Genomic DNA, 24,154 nt, shown 5'->3' with positions numbered 1-24,154 from the left:
GAAGATGAGGAGGCGCCAGGGCCGGCGCTGGTGGGGAAGCTCCCGACCGCCCGCGACACCCAGTTCGGCAGGTGAGCAGCTCCTGCCCGTGGCTTCTGTGCCAACTAAATGCTCCGTTGGGTCACTCGACGAGCTAGCAAAGTAAATAATTGAGGAAGAAAGCCTTACGGAGGCAGGTGAAGGGCTAGAAATGGCCCCACACTGTCCAGCGCTCCCTCTTACATGGTGGCGCATCTGCTAACGCCCAGCCCTGCGTGTTAACAATACAGCGGTTACTCTGGGCGGGGAGAGAGAGAATTTCACAGTACACGTCCATTCACGATTTGACTGCAACGCGGAAGGATTTTGCTCCCCACTCATCGTATTTTGATCTAAAATCGAGGGATCATGTCCGTGGCCTGCTGGGATCCCCCAGCCCCAAGATCACACGCTGGATCGAGCAGCCGCCGCGGTAACGCGGGTCGGTAATCGTGCCAGAACAGCGCCTGGCTGGCACCGGGCAATGCCGAATCCATGACAACTGTCAGGTGACACAGCAGTGTATCAAAACTGAAACAGCAGCAGCAGGAGAGCGCAGTGCGGGGCAGGCCGCGGGGCACGGCGGGCTTTGCACCCGGCTCCAACGGTCGCTCGCGCGCTGCCGGGTTGTTTACCTCCTCCGCGGCGCGCGCCCGCTCACCCCTCCCGCCCCGCGCTCCGCCACCGCCCCGCGCGCCCGGCCTCCCCGCGCCGAGCTGCCCGCCCGCCAATCGGGGCCGTCCTTTTCGGAGAAAAGGAGCTGGGCGCTGGCAGCGTCAGCCGGCAGCTCTCATCGGACGGGCCTTTGCCGCCGATTGGCCAAGGGAGCTGCCCATCTCTCCAAGCCCCCGCCTTCCCCTTCACTCGCGCCGCCAAATACGCACCGCTCCCCGCCCCCGCCTGCCCTGTCTGTGTGTGTGAGGCGCGGATTGGCTAACGCGCCGGCCGCTCACCCCTCCCCGCCAGTCAGCGTCGGCCCCGCCTCTTTCCCCACTCACCCGTCTCCAGCACAGGAAACACCCCGCTAGATCGCGGCCAGCCCGGTGCTGCAGCCGGTCTCCATTGGCCCGCTGCGCTGCCGATCTGCCGCGAGGCCCGCCTCCCCACCACCTCCGCCCGCTGATTGGGTCGCTGGGGGAGGGCCGCGGTTCTCTATTCGCTCCCCGCCCGGCCGGCTCCCCGCTGCCCCCCTCGCCCCGCACGCCTCGGCGCCGGGGGCTCCTCCTGCCGCCGGCCGGGGCCCCGCCCCCGCCTCCCTCCCGGCGCGCGCCCCCGCCCTCCGCGGGGTCACGTGATGTTTTCGCCGTGGTGCCGCCGAGGCCGCCTGCGTGAGTGCGAGTAGCCGGGCGCGCCGCGGCCGCCGGGAGGGCGCGGACGGGGGCGGCGGGTGGGCGCGCGGGCAGCGCCTGCTCCCCATGCGCGGGCCGCTTCCCCGGTGAGCGCGGATTCCCGCTGCCCGTCCCGGACCCCTTCCCCGGCGCTCCGGACCCTGCCTGGCCCCTAAGATGGCGAGCGGGATGAATGGCCCGGGCGGCGGCGGCGGCGGCGCGGCGGCCGGGGGCGGCGAGGAGGAGCCGGGCCCCCGCCACCCGGGAGGCGGAGCCGCGCCTCAGCAGGAGCCCGGCGTGCCCGGCGCGGCGGCGGGCGAGGGGGACACGGCGGCGGGCGAGGGCGGGCGCTGCCCGTCCCCCCAGCCCCACCACCTGCTGCTGCTGCTGCGGCGCTCGCCCAGCGCCTCGCTCTGCCCGGCGCCGGAGGCCGCCCCCGCGGCGGCCCGAGCCGCCCCCGCCGCGGGCCGCGGCGGGCAGCCCCTCCCGGCGGGCCGCGGCGTCCAGGCGGCCGCCGGCGAGGACGTGAGGAAGTGCGGGTACCTGCGCAAGCAGAAGCACGGGCACAAGCGCTACTTCGTGCTGCGGGCCGAGAGCCACCTGGCCCCCGCCCGGCTGGAGTACTACGACAGCGAGAAGAAGTTCAAGAGCAGCCAGCGGGCCGCGGGGGCCGGCGGAGCCGCCTCCCTCTGCTGCCCCCCGCCCAAGCGGGTCATCCCCCTCTACCAGTGCTTCACCGTCAGCCGGCGGGCGGACGCCAAGCACAAGCACATCATCGCCCTGTACACCAAGGACGAGTACTTCGCCATGGTGGCTGAGAACGAGGCCGAGCAGGAGGCCTGGTACCAGGCGATCAGCGAGCTCATGAGCCAGAGCAAGAGGGGCTTCCTGGAGCAGGAGGACCAGGCTGACCAGCAGGTGGACGAGGACGATGAGCACTACGGGGCTGCCCTGCGGCCTGGCACTGTCTTCAAGGAGGTGTGGCAGGTCAACGTTAAGCCCAAAGGGTTGGGGCAAACGAAAAACCTTACCGGGGTGTACAGGTTGTGCCTCTCCAGCAAAGCCATCCACCTCGTCAAGCTGAACTCGGAGGTGCCCTCTGTCCACTTGCAGCTGATGAATATTCGCCGCTGCGGACACTCGGAGAACTTCTTCTTCATCGAAGTGGGCAGGTCTGCCTCCATTGGACCTGGAGAGCTCTGGATGCAAGTGGATGATTCAGTGGTTGCCCAGAATATGCACGAGACTTTTCTGGACACCATGAAAGCTCTAAAGGCCTTTGCAGAGTTCAGGCCCCGAAGCAAGAGCCAGTCTTCTGGTGGTGGTAGCGGTACCAATCCCATCTCCTTCATCACCACCAGGAGGCACTTGGGCAACCTGCCCCCCAGCCAGACGGGCCTGCAGAGACGATCTAGAACTGAGAGCGTTGCCGGAGGAACTCCTCCTACCACCAAAAACAACAACTCCTATCGCTTCAGAACATCCAGCGAAGGAGAAGGAACCATGACTAGACCTTTTAGGTCAGTGACTGGGAGTCTGATCCACCTGAACACCGCAAGGATGAATTTGGGCCGGCAAGAAGGGAGCGGAAGGTACGTGAGAGCCGCTTTCAGCTCATCTTACCACACCAGGTCTGCTTCGCTGCCCGTTTCTCATTTTCCCTCCACTACAAGTCCCATCAGCGTTTCTTCCAGTAGTGGCCATGGCTCTGCTTCGGACATGTTGACCAGGCCTTCTAGCTCATCCGTTTGTGGTTCCCCAAGTGATGGGGGATTTATCTCTTCTGATGAATACGGCTCCAGCCCTGGTGATTTCAGGTACTTTCGAGTCAGGAGTAATACACCGGATTCCCTGGGAAACACGCCACCCATCAGAGAGGAGAACTGCCTGAGTGAGTACATGTCCATGAGCAAGCAGCAGGCAGACGATAGCTCAAGAGATGATTATATGGAGGCTGAAAAGTGTTTCAGGAAAAGAACTTACTCTCTAACAAAGCCGACTTCGGTCGCGGTGCAGCAGAAGACGACACAAACTGCGGCTTCGTTAGATGAAGATTCTGCAGGAAGCCATGGGCGATTACTTTACTCTGAAACACCAAAATCGAAAGATAACTATGACTTGGAGTACAGTGACACCAACCTTGATTCTGTATGCAACCAAAGTAGGAGTAAAGCCAGGGATGATGGGTACATGCCAATGATGCCAGGAGTTGCATCTTCTCTATCCAGCAACAGCGATTATTTGCCAATGACTCCCAAAAGTATGTCTGTTCCAAAGCAGATTAACAATTCATGGTCACCGTCTCAGGTTGACTCCAGAGGATATATGATGATGTTTCCAAAGGCCAGCTCTTCACCTGTACGGAGTCCGTTAACTGGATTTATTTCTAAAGGAAGTAATGAGAAGATCACAAACAACGAGTATATGGATATGTCACCTGGTAATTCGGCTCCAAAGCACCCCAGTGATTCGAATTATATTCACACTACTTCTGTTTCCAAAGGTTTCAGTTCGTATTTTTCTTTGCCCCGAAGCTTTAAGGCATTATCAGGACAAAATGGTGACCACAGTGAGTATGTTCCAATGTCTTCACCTGGAAAATTCTTGTATGGTGGACCAGAAAATGTAAAAGGGGTCAGCAGTGAAGCTCTGGCTAACGGCATCTCTAAATTGCCGGTGGTGAAAGGTTCAGAGGAAGGACTTGTTCAGAACAGGGCTACTAGGCCCACCAGACTCCCCCTCGGTACAAGAGGGAGTAATACTATCCCAAGAATGTATGATCGTACAGTTCCACCTGAGCCAGCGAGTCCTGGGGAATACATAAATATTGATTTTAATGAAAAGGCAAGTAATACACCGTATTCCTTATCTGCAGAAGGATCACCATCATCTCTAGGCTCGAGCAGTGACCACAGACAGTCCCCACTTTCTGATTACATGAGTGTTGACCTGGACGTACAGTCACCGAAAGCAGCGAAGGAACTGTCCAACTCTCTAACAGATATTTCCATTTATGCAAGTTCCGGGATTCCTAGAAACCAACCCAATCCTGACTACGCGAGGCTTTCGTTTGGTACGGCGTGTGTCAGCGCCGCAAGTAACAGGACTGATGACTACACGGAGATGACATTCAACATGGCAGCAACGCCACCGCGGCCGTTTTCTGCCGAATCCAACGATGGTGTAAAGATCGAGAGCCCTTCTTCCATAGTGAATCGACTGTGCATTGTTGATCGATACGCCGGTAGCAGTAGCTTCTCTGTTCCTGGCACCGAACCTCCTACGGGACCGAAAGTGATTCGAGCCGATCCTCAAGGCAGGAGGAGACACAGCTCCGAAACGTTCTCTTCTGCTGGGACTGTGACAACCTCCTCCTCTTTCTTTACTGACAGTAGCAAAAGACACAGCTCTGCCTCATTTGACAATGTTTGGTTAAAACCAGATGAAAACATTTCTGATGGTCAGGAAAGCAAAATGTCCAGGGATACCTCAACTGGATTTCAGAATGGCTTAAACTACATCGCTCTGAATTTACGCGATGACCCCATAAGCTGTGAGGCAAGTACTACAGCGCCAACTTGCCATCTCCAAAATGGTACTTCAGGTTTGGACGGTGGAGCTTACGTGAGCATAGATTTCAGCAGATCTGATGGGCTGAAGTGTAACGCTGCAAGAAAAGGTTTGTAACTTAAAAAGCGCTTTCCTTTCATGCTTGCTTAACTGTAGGAATTAGGTTCTCAATACTAAAATGTGGTCTTCAGAGTGGGGTAAATATTTTTATAATCTGTGGTGGTCTAGTACGAGCAGTCTCTTAGTGCAATATCTTAGCTGCTGAACAAAGATGAAAAGGAACCTGGTCCTTGGCCTGAAGCATTTATGTGACTCTTGTAGGCAGTTAGAGTTATTATCAAACTGTCATCTGCATTGGTTTTTTTTTATAAAATAATTTTGCTAATATAAACATTAATCTTGTATCGTGAATTCTTGTCCTGAGGTTATGGTAACTCTTTTCTTCCCTTTGCTTTTGTTTTCTCCTGCTTCCTTTCTTATAACTAGATGACTCTTTGCTTTTTTTTAATTAGCTTGGTATTTTGTAATTTGTGTCATAGATAGGGAAAGCTGAAAATTGCTAAATTGGGTTTAAACATCAAAATTTGGGGCTTAGATCTGTTTCTTTCAATGGCTGTAGGCGAAATGCATGTTTTGGGGTTTTTCATGTCCAACTCTGCCCACACTTATTTAGTTGAATCTTAGGTGAACAGAACTCATTGTTCTTCCCCTGAAGGTTTGGTGTGCTCTGTTTGAGCTCTGCTCTCCAAAGGATGCTGTGTCCTCTGGAGAAAACATCTCCTGGTGGCTGACCTGCCTGTGGGGGCCTCCTGAAGCCCATGCCCCCACCTTTACCTCTCACTAGTGGCCCAGGGCTTAGCTTAACCCTTCCTTGCTGTACAGAGGGATCTGTCTTCTGCGCAGCAGGTGAGGAACACCTGTAGTAGAGGTCGAGCAGGCTCTGAGTGGTGTCTTCCAGGTCTGAAACTTTGGAGGGGAGGCTGCGAGCTTTCGTGTGAGCAGTGGTCTGACCAAACCTAAGGTCGCGTAGTTTGAGGTGTGCGTGAAAAATAAAAGCGTTGGGGATGAGGAGGAAGAATATGGGAAAGAGGGGAGACGCTCGTACTCATGTGTTAAGCTTTTTGCTCTCATGGTGGGAGCAAAAAATAGGAATTAGCCGTCGGTGGCATTCGGCTGTGCGCTGACTGAACAGCAGTTTGTGCAGGCACTGCATTGCACTGTGACTTTGGAATTCTAATCCTTGTTTTGGTGTTAGTGACCCACTGAACTCCTTACAGGAATTCACCCGCCTTGATAGAAAACTGCATGTGTTGGAAATGATGTTTTCCTCTCTTTGCAAATGTGTGTGTAGTCAATAATTGATGAGTACTAAGAGGAAATATTTAATCACTGTTGGACATTGATATTTGTCTACTTCTCTGTCAACAGAGAAAGCAGTAAAGAGGCAGGCTACTACTGGCTTTTATATTTTTAATTACCATCTTAAATGCTGAAATGATAGGGTTTTTTTCTAGTTTCACTTTAAAACTAAGTGTCTAAAGGCAGAAGGTACTGCAGGAGCTTAAAATTGCGTGGAAGGTCTAAGCCTGACTCAGCTCGCATGCCATTCGAAGTCTGGCAGCACTGCTCGGGGCTGCTCAGAAACCTGTGGTTTGCCTCGGTGGTTTTTTTCCTCTGCTTTGTTTTGTTGGTTGGAATCAAATTTAGAAGACGTTGAAAGTTGCCGGTCCAAGAAGTGGTTTTTTCCAGAGTTAGTCTTTTGGCACTTCAGAGATTTGTCTGCTAAGTCAAAGGCACACTGATTGCCACGGCCAATTGTAGGGTTTTTTTTTTCTTGTTTTGTTGTGGTTTTTTTGTTTTGTTTTGTTTTTTTGTTAAACCACCTCCCAAACCAGCAGAATTCCTACTTGATCTTATTCCCCTCATATGACTACAATCTGTTATAAAATAAAACTTACTACAAAATGGAGAAAATGAGAGATTATTTCTTTTCAGCTGTACTGTAAATATTACATTTAAAATGTTTTTCAAGAGATAATATGGTTAGAAATTGTATTTATTTAAACATTTTGCTTACTACTGCTGCAGCAAAGTACCTAGAGCCCTGTGCTTGGGGTTTTCTCTTGTCTGTTACAAATTGTGGAGGGGCAAGAGACTTAGAGCTGCTGGTTTTTGGGGTGAATTGAAGTTTTCTGGAAGTGAAGCATGCATTAAAATGAAGTGAAAGAAACTCTGTGCATAAAACCATGGGCATTGGCAGGAAATTAACCATAAGAATACTAAGAGCTTAGTTTGGTGGTTTCTTTCTAGCCCTAAAAAGAAAAAACAAAATTATAAAGCGCTGCTCCAAAACAAGGCCTAGGAGTTTTATATAAAGACAGGATAAAATATTTCTGGTGTATAATAGGAGGGCAAGTGGGGTGTGGACTTTGTTTACTGGTAGGTGGCTCACGGAGGGGTGAACAGATTTTGAAACAGTCCAGGCTAAAAGTAGCTTGCCAAACTTGCGTACAGTGTTGTAAATTGGTGCTGTATATAGTTTTGTTAGTAATGACTTAAAATTCTTGATTCTGAAGGTACCAGTTTTCATTCACATAGTAAATTAGGTCTCTGAGTTATAGCATGTGTAATTTGAGAAGCCTGTATTCTTGAAACAACTTATCAGTTTCTACAGCAATAAAGCTTTTACTTTGATATTATAAAAGTTTTTCTGTAATCCAGAAAACCACTTCCACATTCCATTTGGAATAGTGAACATAGAGCTTCACGTTTAAACCTCTTGTATCCTGAAGAGGTGCAGTGTGCCTGTGTGTAATTGATATTTTTAATGCTTTCAGAGACTTTTAGCAGAACCAAGTGCTGTCTTTTCTTTCCCTCTGCATCCCAGTCTTTTGGTCTTTTTGCCTGAAAAATGCTCTGTGGCTTAATCCATTCTTAAGGAAAATATTTTGCAGATGTGTTTACACTTTACCTCCTAGAAGGGAGCTATCCCTTATTTATTACATTCTATCAGGTAGAGAACTTCACCTCTTCTCCATAAACTGCAGTTTTACTGAATGGAAAACAGTTCTCAACGTGAGATTCTTTGCCTTTTTGTGTTTGCTTTTTTGTTTTTGTTTGCATAAATGGAATATCATGTTCTGTGACTCAGCCGCGTTCTCCTGACTGCTGAGGGTTGTAGAGTGATTTCCAATGCATCGCTGCCCCCTCTCTGTAGTTCCCAAGCTACTTCTGGTTCAGATTCACTAAAGTGAATCAAACTTTTTTTTTCTTCTCTGTTCATGACATGGATGGAGGAGGGGGAGGGCACTAACTTGGAGTGGTAAATAGGCCTGACTTGTTATTAAACTTTTATTTTTAGGTTCGGGCAAAATTGAGCTCAGGTTGTACGCATGTTGATAATGATGCTAAAAAGAATATGAAGTTCTGATTTTTAATGCTTGAAGTGTAAGGAGGTCATTAGGAAAACAGTTTCGTCACAAAGTTGTTACACAATATTGAAGCAAGCGGTTTGCAGTTTTGATTACATGAATCTGAGTCATGAAATTTTGTGCTAGGAGTACAGAACACTAAAGCTACTTCAAACAGGGCTTAGCTAATGTATACCCTGTTATTGGACCTTGCAGAAACTGAGGAGGATAATGAGAATGGGGCGGTAATAAACTGCATAATAGGTCCTGTATAATAAGAGTTTCTTCAGACTTAATTAGAAATATTAAACCTGCAAAGATACACTGGACTCCAAAACCAAAACAGACTCTTCAGAGTAAATGTAATGTTCAGCTTGATATCGGCCCACCTATTTTACACCCACTCTTTAATCTTATCTCTACCTGATACTCTAACATTATGCTAAGATATTATTTCAGAAGTTCTCTAAAGTGCAGGATTATAATTTAAATGTTCCTCACCTTTTTAATCTTGTCCTGTGCTAGACGGGGCAAGAGTGTTGTGTGCGCTTTGGGGAGCTGAGGGGAAGAACGACTGCAGCTGTAAAGCATAACTTGTGTTCTGAATTGTCCCCATCCTTTATGGTAACTTGTATATTTCAAATGCAAAATCTTGAAGAATACAATGAACAATATACACTTTGAGAAATTCAGAAGCTGGAAGTTTTAGCTATTACTAATATAGTAAATTACAGTTTACGGGATGCCAGGCAAACAAATGCCTGTTTTGGGTTTCAGACTAGTGGTGTTTAAAAGTTTGCTTCAAACTGATGCTCTTTTGCATTGGCAGAATACTTAAGGCATGGGCCCATTTAAAAATATCTTGAAGAACCCGATTGAAGCACATCTGAAAGCTGCTATGTATCCTACATCTTTGAAGTAATGCTGGGATAATAAAAAAGAAAAAAACCCCAAACCCCCACATTTTAATCTTACTGTAGCAGATGCCGCTTGAACAGTCTTGAGTGACTTAGAGCTCTGCTTAAGAATACCCAGGGAAACTTCCCAGGCGGTATTAGAGCTGCTGAAGGCAGAGCTTTGCCGTGCAGCGGGGAGTGAGCTCATGGTGACATACGTGACCAAGAACCAGCTGGGTTTTACTTGTCCTTGGGTGAGAAAGTGAGACGAGCAAGTTTCCCTGACACGGAGAGGGAGCACGCACTTGTAGTCAGTGTTGAAATACTTTTGGAAATCAGCTTTCCAGACTCTATAGCTGAAGCTTATGGTTGCATACGTCGTTTGGAATTGAAAACTTTCTGCTTGTAGCTGTCGTGTAGGTTAAGGCACCACCGCAGGATGCGGGGAGTTGTGGGAGAAATCAGTACCGATTCAAAGTGCCTTTTTTTTTTTTTTTTTTTTTGGACTCTTGGCTAAAATCCTAAATGCAGGATTACCCTCTGAGTTTTCTCTCTCAAAATTCCCATTTTCCCTCCTCCCCTGGTGTCTGAGGGCCCCTTGTTCCCCGGTGGGTGGGGGCAGCAGGAGGTGTGCGGTAACTCACTCCTTCCAGCGCCGGGTTCCAACCCAGGATTACTGGGGTGGTTTGTCACTAGCTACTTCTTAGGGGTTTTTTTGTGTGTCCAGCAGCGTGGTGGCAGTAGGTAGAGTTGGGGTTTGTTTATTTTTCTCTGTATATGTTCTTTTTTTTTTTTTTTTGGTGAAAGGATGTTTAATAAGTTTATTTCATCTCGATTGCTGGGAGGAGGGTTTATGCCTTGAGGTTTTGGATGGCACTAAAAAGAGCTTATAGTACCGTGTTGTACCTTGGTGTGTGTTTGTGTGCTCTGTTTGTGCATCTGTGGTGCTCCCGAAAACATGCTGAATGGTGTCCAGTATGTCGATTGCGCTAACAAGTTTGTTTTTCTGATTCAAAGCAGGAAACAAACTCTACAATTTTATTTTAAGTACTGTTGTGATGAAATGTGGCATTCTTCAACCCAAAGGAAGTGATTAAACCCAAAGGAGTGATAAATCTGAAAGGCAGGTGAGAGAGAGGCAAGTTTTCTGGAGCCTGAGGATGTATTATTACTGCTGTTTTGTCGTAAAAATGTGGCATTATCTTGAGACTCATCCTTAAACAGTATGTAATGACTTGGCTGGAGAGCTGTCCTATGGCCCACCGTGCAAAATTGTTGTTTGACTTTTTTTCCACATTTAGCTTTTGCAGATTAACAACAATCTAGTGATCAAGTTGCCTCGTCTCACAGGATACAGCAATGGCGTGGGGACAAGCAAAAAGTACGTTCTCATTTTAATCAAGCTCTGCATCTCTGTAAAGGCCACTCAGCTTAGGGATGGTTTCCATCTAGTTGAGAACCTTGATCAGTAGGGATTTGTGACATACCTGAGGACAGTGGGAAGACAAAGGTAAATTAGCCTGACTCATCAAAAACATTTCAGAGGAGTTGCTGAGTATCTTATCTAAATGATCTTGAACATACAAGTGTTTGGATTTGTGGAGATTTTGCTTCAGATGTAGTATTACCCCAAAAGCAGCAGTGTCATAGACTATTAGCAAGAATTTTCTGCTCTGGTTAAGTCATGAGCTGTATCTTAAGGGGCAAAAGTTGCTTATTTCAAAACAGTCTTTTTCTGTTAATTTAGCTGTGTGGTTGGGTGCTAACAATTCAGGCTGCTTGTGTGTGTGTACATGTGTGCTGCGTGCCAGTGATTTGAGAGTTAAGTGTAAGGTGTAACCTTTTTTTTTTAATCTCATGAGAAGAAAGGGTTTTGACAGAGATGGCTTATACTGAAATTAAGATAGTTCAGATTTGGCTTTAATTCCAAGGCGATGATACAATTTAATGTGACTCAAGAAAATGGAAAACTTTCAAATTACTACTAAAAGGCAAATAGTGCATGTGTTCACTGTATAGCATGTGTATATAATGAACTTATGTAAATATCGAATTGAATTATTATTTAGGGCATAAGATAGGTAAGAATAGTATTTCCTATTTGCTAGGGCATGAAACGCTCATAAAGATGCTACCTACTTGTAGAGAGGTTTCCCTTTTAGTAGAACAGGATTCTTGGAATGACTGAGGGTATCAAAATGTGTTTTTCTTTTTCTGAAAATCGTGGGAAATAATACCAAAAGGCGTGCAAAAAACCTGGTAAAATTGCTTCTAATTTTATCAAGCCACTAAAGAATGGTAAGTTCCTTCCCCAGCGAACAGTGCGGTTCTGTTCCATACGCATGGCAAGCCTGCTTGCTTTAGCGTTTTGGGCTGAACAGCTGAATTTGCAGCGTAATTTTTTTTGATGCTGGATGGGCTGAGCCTGAATTATTTTTGGGGAACTGGTGCTTCTTTTCACACGTATCTCTTAGGCTACCGGGAGTTTGGAGAGTTCTGACAGTGAAGCAGATGCAGCTTTAGATAAATGAGAAGCTGTTGTGTACCAGATCAAGAAAAACTATTAATGTGAGCCACGTTGTACTCTATTGGTATGAAAACCTTCTTTAAGCTATTGACAGGTGTTGGTTCCACTTTTGTGGCATCTTATCGACTATTGAGCCGAAATGGCCAAGAGAAACCAGCAAATGGTACCAAAGGGCTTCTCCTCAGGCCTGGGCACCTTTGCTTTGCCGGTCCAAGGGAACGGAGCCTGTTTGCAGGGGGCTGGCCGAGGACGTTCTTCAGCACCGGCTGGATGCAGGGAAAAACATCCATCAATACAGATGGAGGAACATGCTTTAAGTTCTGTTAGTTTAAAACAATAAAGTTTCATAAGTCTAAACCAGTATGGGTTAGGGGGCCAAAAAGATACTGTTTGCTCTATATTGTGTTTTGTGGGGGTTTTTTTCGGGTTTTTTTTTGGTTTTTGTGTTGTGTTTTTTTTTTTTTTATTTAATTAGTCTTGTTAGAAAAAATTGAAAGCTGTTTGGGTTTTCAGTAGTAACATCACTGTTGAATTCAAGCTTCCAGAATACTTGCTTTTTCTGATGGGAGACGCTTTGGGAGGTAGTTGCCCTCTATATTTAACTCTGTGCTGGTTTTTTTTTTAGGGGGGGATGGGTTGTTTGTTTGTTTTTTAGAACACATTGCTTTTAAATTGCAGATTGTGGTGAACAGGAAATCAGTTAGAAGTGAGTTGAAAAAATGAACAGACTTGATCCTGAGGTCATTCAGACACTATTACAAGACCGAGTCTGTTAATGAAAGCTTGTAGCTCCAGATGTGATCTCTGCTCGTTGTGTCGAACCTGACCAGGTAGGCAGGATGAAGGTCTCCTCTACCATGCCACAAATGTAAACATGTTGGTCTCTGCCCTGGGGAGCTTACAATTTAAAAGATGAAACTAAAGAGATGGATGAAACTTAATGTGCTGGGGTGGAGAGTAAGATAAGGATCAAGGCTGCTGCCACGGGCAGAGGAAGATAAGAGCTGGCCTGGCAGAGATAAAAGGCTGCCGGAGCGCGGCTGCGGGAGGAGAAGCTGGTAGAGGCACTTGGGAGGGTATGCACACGGCAGGGAGCGATGGAAGGTAGCGAGCTATAAATACAGTGGTTGCAATGGTTTAAATGACTTGAAAAGGATGAGGTAAATGTCAGAACACTGGCCAGGATATTAATCTTGGTAAGAGGAATGTGGGCCAACATGTATCTCTGAGTTAGGAGCATGTCCCAATGTTTACTTCTCCCTTTTAGATGTGGAATGTGATGATATATATTTTTTCCTTTTTCCTTTCTGTAAGTCAGTTTTCCTGCAGCTGTGTGACTGATCTATTTGGTGCCAGCAGGGGTGCAGGAGTGCGTACCAGAGCCCAGCATCACCCCGTGCAGCATCCCTTGGCAGTTACCGTCGCATGGACCTGCATCCTCTGTTCTTTGTGAGACTTTGCTCCAGAAGCAGCTTGCATGATGGAGCTGCCCCGACAACAGGTTCCTCCTTGTTTTTGGAGGGCCTTTTTAGGTGGCACCTCTGGGACTCGGGCCATCTTCTAGTGTTGGGAAGGAGGCAGCAGTGTGTCACCTTTAGAGTTTGTAACCAGCGTGGTTGGAGCGTTTGCAGTCCAGCTCTGAACGGGGAGGTCTGGCTGGCACCTGATCGTCACCGCTGCGGTGCTCTGCAGAAGCTGGAGTGCGAAACGATAGCTTTGACAGGAGAAAGTTAATTTATTTCTATGTTGGTAGATCAGGTTGAACAGACACTGTAGTGGTTGCGGGGGAGTCTGGAAGTGGTGGCAGCAGCGAGTTTTGATTCACTGTTGAGGTTACAAGGGATTGAAATATTAATGTTGACATGTTCTGCAAGGTAAACATTAAACAAGAGTTGTACACTGTTGATTAAAACTTGTGTGTGTGTGTAGACACGGTTTAACTCTGCCCATTGTGAGCTCCTGGGCTGCTCCTGGCAGCTGGAGGCCCCATCCTTGGCTCTTGTGCATGTGCTGTGATTTGAGAAGACCTCGCTTCACGTGTGCAATGGAATCTGAACCCTTCTTCCTCCCCTGCATAAGCCAGGGGTTTGGGTATCCTAATACTAACGCAGACTTAATGTGATAATCAGAAAATGTAGAAGTAGGTAGTGGCTGATAGCAAAGTACTTTTTTTGTGCAGGCACGCATGGGCAGAAGGGATGGGTGAGGAGGGTGTACCTCTTTGAGTATGTGGCCATGTAGTAACTTTTTACCTTTTGACAGTCATTTATGGTGATGGAGGTGAAAGAAAAAGGTAGTGCTACATGCTTTCAGGTCAGTGACTAAAGGGGTTGGGAAGAGCAAAGGGATGAATTAGAATGTGTGAAAACTTCTGTAGAAAGGAAATACCAGGAAAGGTGATTTGAAGGGTGGGGAGCTGTTTCATTAGTCACGAGTGACACTGTCCTTTCTCTGAGTTGTGTTTATAAGAATAGTGTTGCTCACCCAAACCCAAGACCTGTGCCTGCAAGCAGACACCACCCAGCAGAAGAAGAGCTGGGCAGGCACATGTAATAATTCCACAGAAACATACACCCAGCGTCTTTTTTTTCCTTTTTTTTTTTTTTCCCTTTCTTTTTCAGCTTGGTGGATTTCCTGAGCCTGATGTGGTTTGTGTATTTTATAATCCTCCACGGATCTCTAAACCAAGTACTTCTCCAGTCTCTTTTTGGTGCGGTGTGAACTCCTTGTACCCTCAGCAGCCCGTGGCACAGCTGCATGCAGACCTCTCTCGATGTTTTGGACCCCGCTCCATACTGGCTTGTTTTGGCAGCCCCTGGTTTGTGTATTGTGAGAGATAATGACCGTTATCATTTCTCTCCATGCCCTCAGGATTGTCTAGATGGTGTATCCTCCTCTGCCGTGCACTTGGCCGGTGTCCTGTCAGAGGCTCCCTGTACTGCACGCAGCAGGGACCTGTGGTATAATATTTTTTTAAAATTTCCTGATGCATCCTAATACTCCTGTGCAGGCGGAACGGTCTGTGTTGCCTGGCTGTCCCTTGCTGGGAAGCTGTTTCACACCGTTCCGGAGTCTTTCTGCACTGCTCTGAAACTCTTCCAGTTATCCCAAGCCCACTTTGACCGAGGGCACAGAGCCGTGTGTGCTGTTCTGCGCCTGTATTTGGCGCAGCTGTTTTCTTTCCTATTCGTTTCCTGACAGTTTTTACCATCTAGTTTACGGCAAGAGTGCAGGCAGGAAAGATAATCCTCACTATTGGGACTTCATGTCATGAGAGTGGGGTGAACTGTAGCAGGTGCTATTGTCAGAAGCCACACAAACAAGATTTTTTTTTGGCTAAAATTTACCTATGTTCCTGCAGTTTAGGAGGTCAGTGGTGGTATCTTATACAATTACCATGAGTGCTTTTGAAAAAGCAGAACTTTTTTTCATTCTTCTGCAACATGAAAATGTGAAATTTTGAACTTCTGTGTGTTTTTAAGGGGAAAGAAGTTAATTTTTAGTATTGTCGCACTATATTGTCATAGAAGTTTAGTTTAAAAACAACAAACAACCAAAAAACCCAACCCAAAAAACCCCTGGCAACTTCTTGTCAAGCAGTCCGGTGCAATTTGAGTTGGTGTTCGGGCCCTGCCAAAACTGCGTGCAAGTTTCCTAGTTCTAGGAATAGTATCAGTAAAAGAGATGAGATGAGGGAGCGTGTGTAAGGCCTTCCTGGAAACAACGCTCCAGTTTATTACAAGAGAAAAGCTACTGTTGCGAAAGATAAGGCATTTCTGCAAAGTGAATAAAAATGATCTTAAAGCCTGGGAGGGTTTTTTTTAGCTCATGAAATTGTGAAGCACTAAGAATAGTGGAACCACATTTTAAACAAATGATTGTGGATAAAGATTATTTGTGAGGGTAACTTTGTCTTCTAAATGTTAGAAATACAGCTTGAGGAAGGAATCTAATTTACTGGGATGTGTTGTTACCAGTCGCTGTGTTTAAATAGTTTATCCAATGAAAAGTGGGCCTTAAAAAGGTGGGGTTTTTAAAACAAATTTTGCTCTTTTTTTGCTTGTGGAAAGTCAGGAATATTGTGGGTGTAAAATATATATATTAGTTCAATTTAAGCATCATTAGTTTGTTGTTGAGTGAAGAAAGTCCATGAAATCTGTACTTAATGGCAAGTGTGTAGTTTAACCCATTTCCCAAACAAGGATGGCGTTCTGTGTCGGGGCCTTGTTTGGGTTTCCCAGGTACAGTAATTGCGTGTGCAGTGGCCACAGCAAATGTGTCAGTTCTTCTGATTTGTATTTGCAGACTTGGTGTCTGTGTGTGCAAATTAAGAAGGAATTCTGCCTTTCTCAAATAACACCACTTGACTCTAGCAAGGTCTAAAGCTACACCATTAAAATAAGAATTTGAAGAAATAGGACAATGACATAGGGTCGTAATGATGTATTTGGAAAGACGTGGGTTAAAAAAAATTTCTCTTGATTTGCGAAGAATGTATTTGGGCAAATTACCTCCCTCCTCCTGACCTGTGTGCCAGGTGGGAGGCTTGAAATGTAATCCTGTCGGGGCGTGAGCAAAATGCTCTTGGACACGCATGTTGTGTCCTGAGGCTGGGCTGGGGTTCGGTGCTTTCCTGAACAACAGGAATATTGCGCGTGACCATGTGCACAAGAAAATCTAGGGCTGTTCTGCTGCTTTTGATCTGCACAAGTTGGATTAACTCCCATTTCCCCCTAACCTGAAGTTCAGGAAATGGGCAACTTCAGGAGTGTTCTCCAGAAAGCTTTAAGCTGTCTTAGTCTTTGACATGGAGATTTTAATCATTTAATTATCTTCTGTAAGCAAAGCTTTTATCCTTTTAGGAATCGGTTGCAGAATTATGTCAGTAGAAGCCTTTTCTGTAAAAACAGATATTATTTAGAATGGATTTCTTTGAGAGGACGTGTCTGCTATGTTCTTAAAACCTCTCAGTTTGTTTCAAAGGGCCTGACTTGTATGACCTGAATAATTCAGATGCAGGAAATGAAGTGTAAATTGGATATATTCTCATCTGATACTTTTTCAAATGGAACACACTGGATTTGCAATCTAATAAATTAAAACTAATCTAATCCTCTCCCCCTAATTTTTATAAAACTATAGATTATGTTTGCGTAGAAACCTTGCAGAGCACTTGCTGTGTGTTCCTCAATTTTAAACAAAACGTTTTTTAGCAGTGGCACACTGCCATTCTATCTTAGATATTTGCCCTCTTAGTTTCTCTTCTGCCCTTGCGATCCTTTTCCTCTGATTGTTCCTCAGAAAGACTCGACCAGCTGTGTGTAGTTTTACAATCTGATCGCATCTTAAACCGATGAATTTAAATAGAATTGTGTAATGGAGAGAGCATTGGTGTAATTTCCTAAACTTTGCACATATATTTTAAGAGGTGATCTGTGAAAATGTTTGGATGCTTTCTGGACTTGTTTTCCATGTTAAATGTTCATAGGAAGTTGAATTTGTATTGTTCTCAACATTCTGAAGCAGTATGGTTTAACTTTGAATCAAGGCTGAAGCTTTTGAGGAGAAGCTGTTAACAGAGGCGAAGTTTGAATGAACAGAAGGCTGCTATGAAAACTACTTGGAATAGTGTATTTCTGGGCTGTTTCAAAAGCGCAGAGTTTTTTTCAAGTTCAGGTTTTTGCTGCTTGTTTTGTTGTAATGATCAGTTATCAGATATTTTTCTTTTTTTTTTTTTTTTTTTTTGGAAGGCTGAGCAGATTTTCTTGGAAGAGCTTGTGACAGTCCAGGAACAGCAGCGTGTTTACACTACAAGTGAAAGACGTCTGAGATATCTTCTTGTCGTGTCTGATCTGGCCACTGAGTTCTATCTGGTGGCGTTCGTGTTCTGAGAAGCGCGAGGGGGAGGGCTGCCCCGCGAGCATTGTTCTGCTCTGCCCGGCTCGTTCACATCTCACCAATTGTTTTCCTTTCAGAAGTGGTTTCATCCATTTCTCTGACAGCTTCCTTTAGTGTTCAGTGTTGAGTCAGATACATTTGTATGGTATCCATAGTGCAATGCTGATCTGGTTTTTATTGTTGATCAGCAATTCTCGTTTTTGTGCTATTAACATAGAGAATTGTTGGCTGATGAATCTTACATTATGCAAACTTGAAATAAGATCATCCAGCTTCCCAGAAGCTGTGTTGTGTTTTTTGAGCACCTCATGTCCTCCATTAATTTACCTTCACCTACTGACTAGTCAAAAGATGGAAGATCAAGTGTGGAGAGAAGAGCCACCAAGGAGCTTAATGCGTGAGTGCTCTTGAGCCTCGCTAAATAGACCCTGCTCGCTTCCTACGGATCTTCTGGGTGAGGAACCGCAGAGGTGGAAATGCACAAATCAGCTCTGGGTGGCACAGCAGACACTGGCCTTGTTCTGGCTTTGATTAAACCCTTTTTGCACCTCTTTCCCCATGGTGTGTGTGCACGTGAGGCTGCGGCCGCCGTCCCGGCTGTGCTGGAGACCCCGCTCACGCCGCGGGCTGTGACGTGGGATCTCTCTGGTGCCGGAGGTTGGGGACCTGGGGGCCTCTGTGGCCGTGGTCCTGCTGGAGGCAGGGCTGGGCTCCTCAGTGCTGCCCTCGCCAGCCGTGGTGGCTGCAGACGCTTTGTGGGAGGGATCTGGCAAGATCTCCGTCTTGTCTTAGATTTCAGAGGGAATTTTTTTTTTTAATGTGGTCAAGTTTCACAAGTTTCTTTTTTGCCTTTTCTATCAGATACTGATACATGTGAACACATATGTATCTCTCAAATATATCTGTATCTATATATGCATATATATACATAAATGCTTGATGCTTTTATCCCAAAAAAGAGCTGCTGACTCAGGGCATCAGCCACCTGTACTGCTCCAACTGCAATATTGAAATTTGCAGCTTTAACAAGGGGATTAGAGAAGCGGTGACAACCACTAGCTCCCTATCTGAAAGACTCAAGGCTTTATGAGACTGTTAACAGCTTGTAGGTAACATTGACATGAAACTCCCTTTTGTTTATTTCCAGTTCCCACAATTCTGTTTTAACCTAAAAATGACGAAGGTTAATAATCATGGGGAGAAGGGGGGACAAATTGGTGGGACGATGTGTAAGAAGCACAGAGTTTGGGGAAGGGGGGCGCCATGGGGCAGTCCTGAGCTTGCCTTTGCGCTGGTTTAAAACTGTGTTTTGGCCCGGACTTCCAGGGATTTATAAGCTGTAGCGAAGATGAGTTGAGGATACTTGCTCCTGGTTTCTTACACATTAATCTGTGCTAGGCTGGGCTCTGGCTGGAGTTACCGGTGAGCTTGCTTTGGAATTGGTTATCGTGCTGCCTTCCCGGTTATGCCAGGCTTGTTCAAAGAATCAAAGAGTTGAGCAGGTTTGTGGTTTTTTTTTTTTTCTCTTAAGCTCGCCCCCTTGCCCACCAAGTATCTTAAATGTAATTTGGTGTAAGTTTATGAAAGTTCTCAAAAAGTTTTAGTTATAAATACCGAGTTCTGCCACATGGGGATTGTCTGATGCAAACAACTGGGCCTCTGCTCTTCTAAATGTTTTGGGGATATGCTTGGAGAGATTAGAATAACTTGTCAAGCAGCTTTCAGGTGTGCCTTGTGTGTTAGGCGTGGAGGAAAAATGTCCTGACAAAAGCAGAGACAGTTTTTGAAATTCCTTTTATGTAACCTCATAGGTCCACAGCAAGGAAAGGGTGGGGGGATGCTGATAAATGTTAATTTTTACTGTGTATAAGTTTAATATAGAAGTCTTAATTGTTCCAACATTTGACTTGCATGCACCGTTGAGATGTGATTCATTGCAAGCTGTGGTGCGTATTTTCATCCTTTGGTCCTACAACAAAACAATATTCTTCTGAAGAGGAAAAAATAATAGCTTCATTTGGCTTTTGTGAAAACAAAGCCATCACTAACCACATCATGCTCTGCGTGTAACGAGCAATAGCGTTTTGTAATGATCTTATGTCTGTGAAATAATACAAATGGAGATTCTTGAGTCACGGGTATATTTTGGATGTCTCGAATTGTGGAAAACCAAGTTACTTTATTTTTTAAATCACTCCGTATTTGCAAAATGAAACTCAGCAACCCAGACGTTGGCGTGGGTTGTGCAGGGATAAAAGGGAGTTTTCTCTGGAGCCAAAGGACCCCCCTGTCCCGGGGGCACTGGTGGGGCCGGGCTGCTCAGGGCAGCTCAGCTCAGCTTAGCATTGTTCTTTTGTTCTTTTTTCTTTTTCTTTTGAAGGGATACTATTTTTAGCTGGTCAGAAATCAGAACTTCTTTAACTTAGGGTGGAGCTGGTCTGTGCATACTTTATGATTGGTTATGTAAGTAAACATACAGGTTTGCGTTAATATATATGTAACGCTTGTTCTTTAGATGGTCACGTTTTCTTCAGCATGTTCCTGTGGTACAGGCAGTGAAGCACGACACTGTCTTTACAACGAGGTTTAACTGATTTCCTTGTGACCCTGCAGAAGAGCATGGGCAGGACCAAGCTCTGAAGCCCCTTCTTTGGTTCCAGCGTGCTGTGCTGCCAGCACCGGCCTTCGTAACCAAGCCTTCCCCGTATTGCAGCAGCTCTCAGCGGCAGCAAGCTGTCCCAGAGCAGCGAGAGAGCTTGTGCTGTGTGGCTTTGAGGGGGAAAAAAGCAGACTACATTTCTCTAGATGATGTTCTCTGAAGACTAAATCTCTCCTTGCTCTCGTTGAGAAACAACAGCTAGCAACTGCTGCGTCCTTCTTCCCTGGAATGTCGGGAAACACGTGCCGCAGCCCTGTCCGTCAAACCGTGAAGAGGGTGCCCAAAGCCACCTGGCTGCAGAGGATGGTGCCCTCAGCCTTGGCCGAGAGGACGGGTCTGTTGGGAGGGGACAGTCTGGGCCTGGCAGACAGTGTGACACAGAGATGTGGCCGATCGTGCGCCTCCAGACTGGAAATGGGTGTTCACGCTGGCTCTGTCGGGACTGGAAGGGGTTTGTAGTGAGCTGAAAAGTGACTTTCTGTACGTTCCTTGGTTTGTGTTCCCACCGCTGCAGAAAGTCTTGGCATCCCCCTCATCAGAGTTCTCCGTGTCAGGAACTTTTTGAGTTGCTCTGACCTTGGCCACGTGCAGGGTTCATTTCAGAGCTGGTGTGTTCAGCTTTGAGGTCATCCTCTCTCCAGTGAACACTTCTGCCTTGTCACCCCACTGTACCTTCCTCTAACACCAGGTTATATATATTTTTTCCCCTCATTTTTGTATTTTGCCTTTTGCAGCCAGTTGGAAGGCACTGGTTTTTGCTGTCAGCAGTTGGCAGTGCTGTCTGCCATAGCTATGTGCTTTCGTACCTTGTGTTGCCTTTTAGTGCGGCTTTCTTAAAAAAGAGAGAACTATACTCTGAGGTGCTTCTTATCATAACTAAATTAAGCTTATTCCTGAAAAGCTGAGGACTGGGGGCGCAGCTGTCCTGACTGGCTGCTCCGCGTTTGGAGCTGGAGTTGCAGGGAAGGTTTGTTCCGCAGCTCAGCGCCGGCTGTGAATGCGAGTGTTTGCCACAACCTTCATTATGTGACCAGAACCGCTCTGTGCTCATCCTGCTCAGGAGCAGCCTCTGCACAGCACCCGGCACCTCGGGAGGATCGAGGTCTCGTGAAGTGAAATATCGATAGTGAAGTGTCAGTGCTGGGGTCGCAGCGGCTCTTCGGTCCTTGCCTCGGACCTCGCAGCTCTCCCCATGGCTCGGCATCTCCGAGCCGGTGTCATCTGGCAGTGCCACCTCCCTCTCTGAGGGACCCGTGTTCTGCATCCCGCTGCTGTCACTTCTGCAATGGATAAGCTCCCTGTATTCTCTCACTATGAAACATTTTTTTTCACCATGAAACTTGCTTTTAAAATATCACTGACTTTTTTTTTCCCCTTCTCCTTTCTAGACTGACTGCATTGCCATGGAAACCATTGTTGGAAGAGAAGACTTTTCTGCTGGTAACTCCAGGAACTGTGTGGTGCTTTTGGAAGCAAAGCTCAGCTCCAGCCGGCTACTTTCATTTCCACCAGCATGGACATAGACACCCATCCTTTTAATTTTTTTTTTTTTTCATAGACATCGGCTCTCTACAGTTGAATTAATTTGAATTGAGATTTTTTTCATAGCTGTGCTTTGGTGATGGAATTTGGTCTTTCGTGTCATCTCTATTTGGGAGGCAGTGTGAGTGCTAATAGGAGACCCCCATACGCCCCTTTCTTCCTCCTGCCTCTCCCATTGATTTTTTAACTTATATTCTGAGAAGTCAAAGCTGGTTTCTGATTGTCTGTTTAACATGGGTTTGCTTCTCTGGTACATTAACAAGTGGTTAGCTTAAAACATGTATTATTTAGAAATATATTGGCAGTTCAGGATTTCTTCAGGTGGCTGGGCGGGAGGGAGGGCTGACCCCGTGGGACTGAACTGCCCTGAGGAACAGAGACCTCTTCTGCTTCTTTTTTTTTGTTTTTTTTTTGGTTAAGGTTTTGCTTTTATGGTACAAGAGGTATTTCTTGGTCATAGGCTAGAGTATTTTAAATCAAATGTCTGTCAGAGCTTAATCCGAATTTATTTTTTTGCTCAGAATTTTGCTATGTACAAAGTAGGATTAATGGGCTGGTTGTCTTGTAGATTGTTTTTGTTCTTACCCTCAAGATATTTGTTTATAAATACGAATTGTGTAAAATGAGGTTTTTGTTCATGCATTCAAATGGAGAACTGCAGAGTCGTATCCAGCGTTTGTGACTTCTGCATTATATTTGTCAGCTGTAGCTTTTTAAAAGGAAACCACCCTAATTGATCTTACTGCCAACCAAAGCCCCATTTTTAATTTGAGACTATTTTTGTTCTTTCTTCCTGGCATCATGGAGAAAAAGTAGAATGTAGGCTCCTCAGTTGTCTTTGTCCCACCTAAAGAAACGCGAACAATGACAGTTGGAGATTTTTAAAACAAGCCCTGATTTTTCTACCATTACGTGCTTCGCTCTCGTACTGAGTATTTTTTTTTTTTTGGTTGGAATTAATTGAGGTTTTTCGCCCCGCTCTGAGCTTGCGGAGCGTGCGGCGGTGGTTGGCGACCCGCGGGCTGCACCGGGGTGCTGGCCCCACACGCACCCCGGCACGGCTGCTGCTGCCGGTGTGACAAATCGGACGCTGTCAGCTGGGATTGTGCGGTGACGTGTACCCAAAGCTGGTTTGGAGTAGTATTAAAATGTACACGTCACTGAAATATGAAGACTTTTTGTTTTTTTGGAAACATGGTACTGATCAGTTTACACAGTGTCTAGCGGCAGGAAAAACTGTTGCTACCGGGTTTAAAAGCACAGATCTGTTTTTGATTCTGGAAGAGAAGTTGGTACAGTTACTTGTTGCTGCTAAAAATACACTAATTAAAAATACGACCACTCTTACAGACCAGGATACTGTCTTGCCATATAGCTTTTGTTTGGTCTCACAAATTAATAATGCAATATGTAGACAGCTTTTTATAAAGCTTTACATCTTTTTCTAAGAAATCAAAATTTGGATGAAGATAGATCTAAACATTTAATGTGAAAGGAAAAGGTTGTTTTGAAGAAATTTGTTACATAGTTATTTCATATTAGACCCCGAGGCTGCCATTGTACAATATACAGCACTGGTTTAATAAATGCTGAATAAATAAGTAAATGGGTAACCTCAAGTATAGTGGTACAAATACTAATAGGTACGGCATAATAAATATGCAATCTTTTTGAATCTCTTAGTTTACAGCAACTAATTTATTCAGTATTGTGCTGGAAGAACATTTTCAGATGATGTAAAACATATCACTATATATACTACCTTCCAGCTACCCGTTTATGCTGCTGTATAGTACAAAAATACCAATGATAGAACAATGTTTGTCCTGTAAATTTAATTTGATATTGGACAGTTATTGTCTGTACAAACTAAAACATATATGGTTAAAACTGTTCATTATATTTGCTATTTCTGCTTCACAGATCTGTTTTAAAGTTGAGCTGATTGATCTGGCTTTGTCTTCCATTGTAAATATTACGTTGTTTTCTTTGTAAAACACATCGCGTTTGCGGTTTTGGGAGACTGGCTTGAAGCTCTGTATAGTGTTTATATTTATCTGACTTGGCTTTCCATAGAGCTACTTGCAGTAAATACGTGTTCATGTAGCTCCGTGTCTGGGTTTTGGTTTCTTTTGTCTGTGAGAAGTGCATTTCCTCCTGCTGCGGCTGCTTTCCTCTTGCAGTGGTTTTGTCACCCTGTGTCCCCCTGACAATTTGGAGCTTTTAGTGTATTTCAGAGGAGGGATTCCCAGTCTGTGCAATTCTCTCTGCCACTGAATGCAAAAGGTAACGCACGGAAAAACACC

At 45.8% G+C, this 24,154-nt stretch overlaps 1 protein-coding gene across 1 annotated transcript; it reads left to right on the top strand.

Annotated features, from left to right (window-relative positions):
- Nucleotides 1-1,333: 1,333 nt before the first annotated feature.
- On the top strand, nucleotides 1,334-23,977 carry LOC135993277 (insulin receptor substrate 2-B-like). The gene is made up of 2 exons (XM_065643002.1): nucleotides 1,334-5,025; nucleotides 21,695-23,977. The coding sequence occupies exons 1-2, from the start codon at nucleotides 1,524-1,526 to the stop codon at nucleotides 21,697-21,699; spliced, it is 3,507 nt and encodes a 1,168-aa protein (XP_065499074.1). The 5' UTR covers nucleotides 1,334-1,523; the 3' UTR covers nucleotides 21,700-23,977.
- The last annotated feature ends 177 nt before the right edge of the window (nucleotides 23,978-24,154 follow it).

This window comes from Caloenas nicobarica, chromosome 12 (genome assembly GCF_036013445.1).
Source record: "Caloenas nicobarica isolate bCalNic1 chromosome 12, bCalNic1.hap1, whole genome shotgun sequence".
Classification (NCBI taxonomy): Eukaryota; Metazoa; Chordata; class Aves; order Columbiformes; family Columbidae; genus Caloenas; species Caloenas nicobarica.
The sequence above is the reverse complement of the archived record's forward strand: the minus strand, read 5'-3'. Positions and strand labels throughout refer to the sequence as shown.

Excerpts from the sequence above, each read along its gene's own strand:
- LOC135993277 (XM_065643002.1), top strand. The coding sequence starts at position 1,524 with ATGGCGAGCGGGATGAATGGCCCGGGCGGCGGCGGCGGCGGCGCGGCG.